The sequence below is a fragment of the Eucyclogobius newberryi genome, unplaced genomic scaffold, assembly GCF_026437365.1.
Source record: "Eucyclogobius newberryi isolate DKJ021-1_F unplaced genomic scaffold, fEucNew1.0.hap1 SCAF_19, whole genome shotgun sequence".
Classification (NCBI taxonomy): Eukaryota; Metazoa; Chordata; class Actinopteri; order Gobiiformes; family Gobiidae; genus Eucyclogobius; species Eucyclogobius newberryi.
Window position 1 is genome coordinate 13,303,781 of NW_027315823.1, and position 12,425 is coordinate 13,316,205.

At 39.6% G+C, this 12,425-nt stretch overlaps 1 protein-coding gene across 1 annotated transcript in view; it reads right to left on the bottom strand.

Annotated features, from left to right (window-relative positions):
* Positions 1-12,425, bottom strand: part of matn4 (matrilin 4) — a 42,846-nt gene that overhangs the window by 19,730 nt on the left and 10,691 nt on the right. Inside the window, exons 2-7 of the mRNA XM_072451772.1 lie at positions 7,311-7,440; positions 5,574-5,749; positions 4,820-4,978; positions 3,146-3,377; positions 1,603-1,725; positions 211-333 (exon numbers count right to left, since the gene is read on the bottom strand). Coding sequence (XP_072307873.1) covers positions 211-333; positions 1,603-1,725; positions 3,146-3,377; positions 4,820-4,978; positions 5,574-5,749; positions 7,311-7,392 — 895 coding nt within the window. The 5' untranslated portion in view covers positions 7,393-7,440. The remainder of the gene's footprint in view (positions 1-210; positions 334-1,602; positions 1,726-3,145; positions 3,378-4,819; positions 4,979-5,573; positions 5,750-7,310; positions 7,441-12,425) is intronic.

Sequence of the window (12,425 nt, forward strand, 5' to 3'; positions counted from 1 at the left end):
ACAGAGCTATACGGCTATAGAGTATGGCTAATTGTTTGCGGGTTACAATGCATGTCAAGCTCTTACATTAAACATTCTCAGCAGTTATAGCTTTAGTTCAGATTTGATCCATAGTTAATCATGGATAGGACATGCTGACGCGTAACACAGCCATGTCAACACGTGGCTTTTGTTACGACGTTAGCTGATATAAAGTGGCATTGTACTGACTTGAGCAGGTCCTCTTGTTGGCGTTCAGCTTGTAGCCCTTGTTGCAGTCACAGGTGAAGGCTCCAGGAGTTGGGAGGCAGATCTGTTCACAGTTATGCTTTCCTTCAGCGCACAGGTCGATGGCTAAAAGACAAAAAATACATTTATTTGGTTGTTAAAGAAAGGTTGAGGCCATCGGAGAATGTAATACACCTCTGGCTGCACGCTCATTTTAGCAGTTAGAAGCAGATGTTTTCTCTGCTCTGATGCCAATTTGACCCTTCTCAAACATACATGACCACGGGATTTGTCTTTCCACATGGTTGTTTCAGAAAGCCACTCACAGCATCAGTTTAAATACCATGTTGCAGGTGAAAGATCATCACCCTGGCATTGGTTATCTAGTAGGTTGTGTTCATGTGACATCCAAACATTCTTGAACCACAGAGCTGGTGGTTCAACGTCTTCACTGTCAGCAGCACAAATAGACAAAAATTTTACTGATCTTTTCACAGTAACCTCAGAAACTGGTGCCATTATTCAACATCCAAGCCGTGACTGTTGTCCACTGAAAGGACTTCAAGGCATGAGATCAATATGACAAGTTTGTGGATCCCAGATAAAGAAAAAATAGATAATGAGATGGTTCAACATTTGTGAAGTTTGGAGATTTCTTTCAAACACAATGCATTTCCTAGCGATACATTGGTCCTTGAACACGTGAACACAACCTATAGCAGGTAGTGTATAATTCGTTTAATATATTCATTACATGTATACTACGACTTCATGATGCATCAGTTCAAGGTTACAGTATGAATGTAGAGACAGGGGATTTATAGAAAAAGGAATAATATTGCATTTGTTATTTTGGAGACATGCAGAACTATTTTCTATAATTATAACTATTAAAAATCACCTCAAAAATAGACAAAATCATCAAACGTCATTCCCCACTCAAGGGTATCACGTGATATGTTATACAGTCCATTCACATTTTATGTTAGAACTGCAAAGAGGACATTTACAGACACAAGTTAGCACATTCCCTCCAGTAAATATTGTCTGAAAATCGTTATAGAGATGATGCAAAAAATAACCACAATATAAAGTTTTTGTCAATATCGCCCACACTTATTTGAATGCTTGCGATTTACAAACCACACAGTATGCATTTCGTAATTTACTGCCCCAAACTAAAACAAAAATACATCTCTTATCTACTTTCATAAGCAATATTTTACTGTCAGAATAAGAAAATTGCGCAGCTCTTGACATTTTTCTATTAGTTTAAGCAATAATAACATTTTAACTGCACTCTCACAGTTGTCACAAGTATTTTGGCTGTTTTGCACAAAAATAAACTCCTTGCACTTTTCAGGTGTAATACCGTCGACCTGTGACTGTCCCCACCTTTGCATGTCTTGCCGTCGGGGTTGAGAGTGTAGCCAGGCAGACACAGACACTGGTACGACCCTGGAGAGCTCTCACAGATGTGCTCACAGCCGTGCTCCGACTCCAGGCACAAGTCCACTCCTGCAGACAGAGGGAAACACACATCACATGGACTAAGAACGCTGAGACAGGGAAAACGCACCTCGTTCCTTCACATTCCAACTTATCTGTGACCGATTTAAAGTTTCACCACCGAGTTGTCACAAAGAGTCGAGCTTGAATTGTCCTTTTGCAGGATTATGTCCAAAATAATCAATTGGGGTACAAAATAAAGCAAATTATGTCTATGTTGTACCAAATGCACTGTTTTCAGAAGGATAGGAAACTGACCCTGAACCAGAAAATCCATCCAGTATTTTCTAACACATTAGTCATTTTTGTTCAACATAAGAGACTGTACTACGAGAATTAGACGTGGATAGAAGTAGTATGTTGGAATGTGTTGAAAAAATCTGTAAAAAACATAAATAAATATGGTAAAAATCTTCAAAAATCATCTTAATAAATCTGTAATTCCCACCAAATCAACTTCCCCAATATTTATGAACATACCACAAATTGAGCTTCCGCCTCGGTTTGCAGCTTTGTCATATTTAAAAAGGAAACAGGCATCAAATGTTTGAATAGCTGAAGAAATGTACACTGCTAAATCTGTTCCATTTTGATTCAAAGTCATGAAAAGTCTGGGGTGCTGCGAGGTCAGACAGGCCAGTTGATCCATTGTTGAACTTGGCAAAATGTTCAAACCGCTTTTTATCACAGAAAGAATTCAAACTGGATCGAAATTAAACCAAAACATCACATGCCGATACAAAGAGTTGGCTGTGATCTGAACCTGACATGACTGGAGTAAAATGAAACTCTAAGAGGTGTAAATGAAGCTTTAAGATAAAGGCAGCGTGAATGAATGACGTTACCGAACAGAACAGAATATATAGCACATGTCAGAAATATTTTTGCCTTATAAGCTAGTATTATTAAATCATCAAAAATATAATATCATTTTACGGTTGAAAAACTCAATTCACAATACTGTGCTGTAGAAATTACTTTAGTTTTCTTCGCACATTGTATTTTTCAACTGTCTTTACTGGGCATGTGCCATTTTTAAAAATCTGTATCTTAGCAACATGGAATTTGATTATATTAAATGTGTCTGTATTTAAAAAGGATTACCTCTTTGTGCACTTTGAGCAGAATCCAACATATAAAACATATCAAATCTAATCGCAATGTTTATCAGGAAAAAATGCAATTAGATTTGATATGTTTTAATTTATCTGTTCAAAGTGCACATTTTGAACATGTCAGATTGCATTAAAATTTAAAAGAAGACTGAAATCTGATCCGACAAACTTGTAGAGGTCTAATAACTACAGGGTCAGTGAGTTTAATACACAATAAAACAGAATAAATGTAAATAAAGTCTTTGCGAGTTGCTAATTGAGACCGCTTGAATTGCAGTTTCCGATTTGATTGCGGTTGATCGTGCGGCACATACCGCAGAGCTTGTCCTGGAACTGCAGTCCGAACTGATGGATGAGATCGAAGGACTCCACCAGGAACACGTGGTCTTCAAACGGGGGCGAGGCCATGGCGCGGAGTGATGTCATGTCTGCTCTGGCCACGCCCACCGCGAAGATCTCGATGCCCTTTTCTCTGGCCTCTGCCGCCACCTCGGCCACGCGGTCCTGAGGGCGTCCGTCCGTCACGATCACGGCCACGTTAGGGATCTGAAACGGGGGAGGGACACGGAGAGACACAGGTTAAAGACAGGCTTTCTTCCATTCTTTACGTGGAAACCGTCAGCGACTTGTCATAACGGGGCGTGGGTGAAAACTCTCAGTTGATTCAATCGAAAACGCTACTGTTTTTTCTCTTTTAAGACGTTTCTCTCCAAATTATGTGTATTTTAAGCCGAACAAAGTAAAGTTTTAAAGGTGCATTTGCAGCAGTCCTAAGATATTTACCGTATTTCCTGGACTATAAGTCGCACCTTTTTTCATAGTTTTGGCCGAGATGCGACTTATACTTATATTTATACTTATATACTTTGGAGCGACTTATATGTAATATTATTTGTTATTTTCACACTTGCAACCGCATTCCATACTCCAGTGTGACTTATATATGATTTTTTCTTCTCTATTATGCATTTTTTGGCTGGTGCGACTTATACTCCAGAAAATACAATATCACATTTTCACGGATTACAAGCTTCCTAATCATTCAAAAAGATGAGTTTATAAACGCTTTTCACAATTTTCAGAGCCTGGAGCGAGTTTTGCCGTCACAGCACAGCCAAGCAAGCCCCGGCCATAGTGCTGTTCTCCCATGCGAGCGTACGAGCAGCGTGGAACATGACTGCTCCGACCAATCAAAGAGAGTTGTTGCTAGAGTGGAGCAGAGAGCTGCAACTATAGATTAAAAAGCTTTTCTTTTTCAAACAGTAGATTTTTTAACCGAGAAAAAGTTCTGATCTGAAAATGCAAATGCAAATAGTTTGTTTTTACATTGCGCTCCAAGGGAAACATGCAGATGGCAAATAATCCTTGAACTACATGGTTAAGTTGGTATTGTTAGGATGAGGGGTCGATGACTGAGTATTAAACCAAAACAGATGGGGATCTCCCCTCAACATGGCGCTGCCCTTCGCCTGCAGACCCTTCTCAAATAATCGAGTACAGCGTTTTCTTTTTGGGGGTAACGCCATGACAACAACCTCCATTTAACCCAAACAGTTTAATGGAGGTTGTTGTTATGTAGATGTAGACTACAGCATTTATCCCACAGCTATTCTCAGATATTCATCCACATTTGGGCCGATAGTCCACTTTATTCTTCTCTATGTCTTTGTTTTTGTAATTTAAATACAACGGTCCATCCTAAAGTCCACATTTGCTCTTGATGCAGTTTGTTTTACGCTGCAAAGTACATGAAACATTAAAACTCATTATTTGATCATACATATGCAACTTTAATAATATTTACTGTTTGTTTCCCTGATAAATGATATATATAACTAGTCTTTTGAAAACCTGTTAATAACAACTATCAATTATCAAAATACAAGACATGAATTTGAATCATAACCAGTTCTCGATATAAAAAAAAAAGGTTTATGCATGTCAATATCTAACATTTTTGCTCTTGATGTTAAAGTGCTGCTTGTTACCTTGGGCCGGTCCCCCTCCGCCTCCGTGAAGGCGTGGTTCATGACATATTTGATGGCCAGTCCAGTCATGGTGCCCTGGGCCAGCGGAATGATATCGTTGATGTTCTTCACAATGGCGTCGATTTTGCCGTGAGACTTCAGGGAGAATTCACTGCGCACCTACACAGAATTTACAGTCAAATATTATGCCAGTCAGTTACAGTATTGCAATGTAAAAGTTCAAAAGTCAAGAGAACACAGAAGCGTCTACAATGCGATAGGAAGTAGGGCTGCAACTGATTATTTTAGTTGTCGACTTATCAGAAGTTCCTTTTTATTAGTCAACTAGGCAACCAATTATTTTTTTACTTTAAATTGAGACTTTATAAATACATTATCAACCAAATAAAGGTTGAAATGTGGCGACTGAAGACTTAACTCTTAGATAGAAGAAATGGTTTATACTTTTTTGACATTTTGATTTAACAATTCCACTGTCTTTGCTTAAGAAAGGTCTTACTGTATTTTAGAATTTGTCCAGATAACTATTACCAGAATATAAGTAGGATTATTTCCTAGTCGATCAATTGTTGCATCTCCACAAAGCTTCAAGTTACTGGCAAAACATATCAAAAACAAAACACTATTGTATTGCAAAAATCAACAAATCTTTGCTGTACATTTTTCATTGTTTTACTGTATGTTTTACCCCTTGCTGCAAATATAAAGTTGGTAGCGCGTTAGATAGGATACATTTGTGTACGTTCTCTTGTACCTGGCTGGAGTACTGCACCACGCCGACCCTGGTTGCGTCCAGCCCGATGTCCAGTTCTTTGAGGATGTCGATCATGAACTTCCTCATTGTCTCAAACTCATGCGGTCGAACGCTACGAGAGCTGTCAATCAGAAAGACCAGATCCACCGGGCCGGATTTACACTTGGGCTGTGCACCTGAAATAGAGCACAACAACATGTATGCTAACTCGTCTTCTTCAGATTTTGATTGATTTATCTAACTTGTGGTAGGTCTCAAAAGGTCTCTTATAATCACAATTCGATGCCCAATGTGATGATTTCCTCTATTATTTCATATCTTAAAAGAATATTAGAATATAGCACTTTTTTATCTTTATTTCAATTCTAAAATGGATTTAATGTTTCAAGAATGAGGCAGTGTGGCGAAAATATCCAAAGTAGGTGTCTCCAGGTCTGAGGAAGTTGTGAATAAGATATAAGGCAAAGCTAAACTGCTCAAATTTGTTATTTACATCCAAGGGTTATGGTTAGAGTTATGGTTATGGTTATTTTCTTTATCGTTAGTTGCTTATGGGTAAGAGAGAGGGTAGAGACATTCGGGAAAGAGTTAAAGCTGTGACGTAACCCACAACACCAAGGTAATAACAACCACATGTACTAGTCCTAAAGGGCCTTCTTGTAATAAAGTCAAATCTGTTCTGCCACAGCACAGACATAATATTGTTAAAGCATCTATGTGGGTGACAACAGCACTTTCTTAATCTATTTATAGAGCGATTTATTCTCAGAGAAGCAGGAAGTACGCCGTTAGCATGCTACTGTTTGATAGCTTTATTGTGACTGCAAAACTTGCTCTGGGCTCAGAGAGTTGTGAAAAGCACTTCTAAACTCATCGCTGAGAATATTTAGGATGCTCAGAACGCATGAGGTAAGTGATATTTACATGTGGACCATTGCAAACACTTGTCTGTTTTTCACATTTAAGACAGCAAATAGGTACAGCGCCTTTAAACCACCACTTTACCAGCAACCACAAGATTAAATAGGTTTCAACACCGGACTAAACCACTATAAAACCTGGTCTTAGCCAGATCCAAACTTGAGCAAAATGTACAAAAAACTCATGAACAGTACAATCCCCTTCTAAATAAACTGTACTCATAATGTTACATTAATTGCGGGGTAAAGCTATAATTGGCTATAAAACATGGCTGGCGAGGTTAAATATCACAGTATACTCGTTCAGTTTTAAGGTAATCTCCAAATAAGATTTTTAATAGATGGTTTTTTTTAAACTTTTTTTTTAAGTTTGCCACTCTGTCTCAAATGAAACACCAGCTAGTTTAGCTTTGCCTTACACCCCATGCACTACTTTCTCAGACCAGGAGACACCTGCTTTAGTCTTTAACATTTCAGGCTCACCTCCTCCACCTCGTAACGTCATCGGGTCAGAAAACAGAAGTAATGCAGGAGCTGTGGTACGAATTTATGAGTGGGAAAAGTAACTTGTGATTAATGTACAAGACACTTCATTAAGCTCGCACCAGGAGCCAATGCAACGTGCAATTTTTATTTGAATGTCTAGTGCAATAAAATTAGATCTGTTTTCTTGGCTCTGGTTTGAATCTCAGATGTATTCAGCATTTTCAGAGCCAGTGAAATGTTCCTTTTTTAGGACCGAGCGCCTAAATTATTATCATGAAATGTTAAATGTATGTGTGAATAAGTTGCAAATGCATGTGTTTGGTGGTCTTACCTGTTTTGGGTCTTGCAGTGGTGAGCACGGCCAGGCTTAGGAGAAGTAGACAACACAACCCCGTTAACTGTCCCATCTTCATCCAATGCAGCGGTTACGAAGCTTGTAAGTTGTATCCAATTACTTTGAACTGTGGAAGAGAGTTTTAACAGTTACACTATATTCTAACTAAATATATTTCAAATTACATCCAACTGGTTCTACAGCTTGAAATAAAACGTGAATGTGATTCTTGAAATACGTAGGCTGGAAAGATATAATAAATTGGATTGGATGAACATGTTGGAACAAAACCAGAGGCAATATAGGTATAAAACGTTATGCAACTAAACCCACTTCGCCTCATTCCACCGCCTCTTGTCTCTATGTTGTCTGCGTGATGGTTTTCTGACAGTAAAGTCTCTCGTTGTGTGTGTTTGTCTCGTCATAATGATGATAATAGCAGGAGAGGCTTTGTCGAGTGCGTGGGACATTCCAGTTCATGGTAGTCGTAAAGCAGCGGGCTCCTAACACCTGGATAATCCTGCGTAATGGAGGGCTGCTGCTAATCTGGACCTCTGTCATTATGTGAACAAGCGATTCGAGCTGCGCTGCAAGACGTGTTCAGTCCAGGGCACGAGTGCAGTATCCCCAACAAAACCTTTTACATGTACGCGTTGTTATTAGACGAAGAACTTCATATTCTGTAGATAAATATACATATAAAGACTAAAAGATAAACGTCTTGTAGGTGGGTGCTCCGCCAACTGCCTGTTTCCATGGAGATGCTATTGTTTTCCATGGAATGTTTAAGTAGCATGTCTTTAATGTACAAGACTCTTCAAAAAGAACGCACCAGGCGCCAATGCAATGTGTAATTCATATTTAATTTCAAACGTGCTCTTCTAAAACTGCTAGATTTAATGTCTAGTGTCATATATTAGGTTTCTTGGATCTGGTTTTTGTCCTTTTTTAAGTCTTGGTTATGTTCTAGTTTTATTGTATTTTGCCAGGCCCTGAAGGTGTACTGTGTAACTTATCTGATGCTGGTCTGCCGCCTGCTTCTCTCCATGGAGTGGCATGTTGCACACATTAAACGTATCTATTTTGTATTTTTTATTTAATTACATGACGCTCCTTTGAGTAAGCATATATTTGTGCTCCATCCACCCATATGAAGTTGCACCAGCGATTCAACATCTGGACTGATCTTATCCCAAGGCACAGTCCTGCATTTATGTCTTTATTCCTTTTCCATTCTTTTATAGTGAAATAGCCATAAAAAGGTTCAAAAGAGCACAACAGAGCTGCACTTTTTTCCGTTCTCAGAAGAATCAGAAGAACATTTTTTGGAGTTTTAGTCAGACACTGTTTGAAGGTTGTAAAACTGTCTGCATTTCTTTAAAAAAATATCCACAAAAATACTGTGATCCCTTGTAGACAATGGACCAATGTCAATTCCTGTATTTCCAGTGCACAATTGTAATATCTTTGGATTGCACGACCCGTTTTTTGAAACATGGAACAGCCAAATGTTTTGAAAAGGATTATTGATGCTTGTAAAGTCAAGGGTCTCATATTGAAATGCATTTTTCAGCTCTTAAATGTTCCACCAATTCCTGGAATAACACAACTGTCATGGTCCAATAGTGTTTTACCATGAAAACTACAGTAACGGCTAAAGTTACATCCCAACAATAGGTGGTCCTACACAATCATGCAGGCTGGGTGGGTGAAGTATCCAGCCCAAGAATCAATCACCTGTCAGTAAAGAATACTAAAATACTTACAATTAGGGATATTGCCAACGTATTTTTGCAAGAACATTTTAAACTATTTTAGTTTGAGTTCACTTAACTTAAAGGCGCAATGGACGATTTTTCGGCGATTTGAGAACTCAGGCAGAAGTGCGCATGCGTACTCCCCCTGTGCGGACTGATACAACACACACGTGCGTTTGTTTATTAGCACGACGGATCACATCGCATCTCTCGTCTCCCGTAGATTTCCGTCTTCTTATGAGTCAGCTTGAACTGTCTTTCTCCGTCTTCATTTTGCCCCGTACCCTGAGGGAACTATATTATGATAGATCAATGCGCCTATACACGCGGAAACGTAGGGACGAACCGCACGCGGCTGCAGGTGAGCGGTAGGTGCGTTTTATGATTGATACGTGGCTGGACTAATCGGCAGTCCACGCCACGAGGAAATAAGACTCAGATTTGGGCCAAAAAAATCGTCCATTCAACCTTTAAGAAATTAAGAGTTACAAAGCACAACAAGAAAATCTGTAGTAGTCTGTTTTGTGTGCACAGAAGCAGCAGGAAGATGTGGGAGGACAGAGGAGCCCAGAGAGAGAAAGGATCAAAGACAGGATGCACATGGTTGAGGGTTTATCTGGCGTCTGACAGAACTACTACGACATCAGGTAGGCTTGTGTGCCCGTTTGTGTTCTTCCCAATCCGTTCCCAATGTACAGCTTGGTTTTCTCCAGGTGATTTGGGTTAAAACATGCACAGTAGAGACAGAGGGCTGGTCACCGAAAAGGCCTGGTAAGTACTGGTACCAAAATATAATGTTTATTCTGTGCGGAGTTTTGGTACCTTGGCCCATTATGTCTGCGAAAATGAGGCCAGAAATATACATGAAGCAAACCACTGCGTTTGACTCCTGTTTGGTTCATTTGTTTGTGCATTGGTTTTAACATAAACTAATATGAGATGACTAAAGATAAAAGAGTAGTGTTCTAAGTGTATCTTTAAAAAGAAGCCACCACAGTTATGGCATGATTAAAAACAAACCTACCGGTATTTATTTATCATTTAAACACTATCGGCTATTACATTAGACAAAGTTCCATATGAGGCAACAATAAAGTCTTTACATAGAATCAGGGTTTGCATGCTTCTCCTGTTGGGTTTACTTCGGACATGCGGTTTCCCCCATCACCCCAAAACATGCACTATAGGTAAAAAATCCTTCAGCTACAGTAGTCCTGACCAAGGCTGGCACAAAGATCTGCTGATAGGTCCCCTGCAACCACTGCTCCTGACACTTTGCCCTAGTGGCATAATGTATATAGGACGGGTTTTCCCTCCGGAGACGGCAAAGTGTGCCTTAGACTTACTGTTCCCGTGAATATGGTCGAATGTTTGATCCATGTGTGCTGCTGGCTGATGTGGCTAGGTAGAAATGTTGAGTCTATGTCAATTAGAGCCTTTGTGCCAGTTTTATATCTTCACAACTATCTCCTATATAATAAAGAAATAAAAAATGAAAAAGACCTGAAAAGATTAAACAGTTCTTCATGATGGGGTGTTATGACAAAAGATGAATCACGTCTCCAAAGAGGATTGGTGTCAATAAAGACCCAAGCTGATCATTGACAATTAGAAATGACTGAATCTCCATCTTGATTAAAATGTGATTAATTACACATCCCTCCTTCCGATTTTCATCTTGAGCCCTTCATAAACCTGTGTGTGGTATAAAGAGCCCTCAGTGGAGTCAGCACAGCACTAAACAGGCTCTTTTCCTGTCTGCTGTCCACCTCTGGGGCGTCACTCTTCTAAAGGCTTCTAAATGTATCCACAAAGAGCATCATTGAGCCTTGGGCCAGAGTATTTTCTGCTTAAACACTTCAATGACTCAGTTTACCAAAATGTCTGGAACCACAGCAGCAAACACAGATCCGATTTCCTGCAATTAACAGCTTCGACAAATGAGTGTCTGGGCCCCATGGTTACAATGACCACTGTATGCAAACAAAATGGCGAGAGTGGAAGCTGGCAAGATAATAAACAGAGGTATATTATTGCCTGGTTGAAAGCTTAGGCCATGTAATTGTCATAATTACCGTATCTCCATTGAGTCATTTGTAATTCTGTATATTCTTTAATAGTGAGGTTAGGCCCTTGTGAGGAGAATGTAGCCTAAAAATTCAAATTACAAATTGATAAGCAAATCAACAAGATGACAATGATTAGTTATGGCAATTCATGGACAAGACATCAAGCAACTGAAAGACCTAATTCTGGACTTATTATTGGAAAGTCATGTTAAAAATCTTATGAGAACAACAAAAACAAATAGTATTTAAAGTTTTAAGCTAATAAGACATTGTTTACCATTCCACGCTGCAAATATATTTATGCAGTCCAGGATTTTCTCTCAAATCATCCCTAGAATTGGGGTTTTCCCCATCTTCCCAAAGCATGAAAAGCTCACTACTGTATGAAAAGGCTCTTGACAGGTCACCCCATCAATCCTAAAGAGTAGCTCCAATGCAAAGGTCAAATTTCAATATAGAAATCAAGAAAGTCTGCTTTATAAAACGGCCTGGCTGTTGAGGAAAAGTGAGTCTGCAGTGGACCAGACAAACAGTCCATAGAGGTTGGGTCTCATAAGGCGGTGCGGGGAGCAGCGGCGGCTGTTGACATTGGCCTGAGCAGGAGATTATGGCGACAAACGGAACAGTGGACATTTCTTCAGTGTGCTCTTTTAAAGTGGCTGTACAAATAAACCGTTGGATTTCCTATAGCCCTGTTTCCTCGGAGCACCGGGAGTTTAAAAGGTCACAGTCAAGATTGTCTTCGGTTTGAATTTCCACAATCCAGTACAAAGAACAGTAGACCTCGGAAGCCCTCAGAGGATTAGCATTGCCCGTCGCCGTATTTCTATAGCATTAATAAGAACAATTCGTGTTGTCTGGTTTTCTGTGACGGCGAGTTAAAGGGTTCAGAATCCTCTTGAGCTGCAGGTGACACTTTCTGGGGTCACACCTAAAGCCCATGGTTAGTGGGATGGAAACCAAGCATCTCATCATGTTTTGCTATGAGCCTGCAGGTATCGATACTTTCAAAGATTGTCTGTTTGCTGCAATTACAAACAATAATGATAATCCATGCGTGTGAGGTATGATATAATGAGTTTCAATGGAAGTCATCTGGGCAATTTTTTTTTGTGAAAGCGAGATGTTTCAACTGCCATTTGGAAGTCGTTTTCAATCTGAAGGTGCTGGTCCGGGAAGCTATAAATGTATACTGCTCTGAGTTTGATTAGTCCTGCCCTGTGGAATGAGTTATGGCCTGAAACTGCTCTGTGTTTGTAACCAGATGACGGCTCAGTTTTGACTTG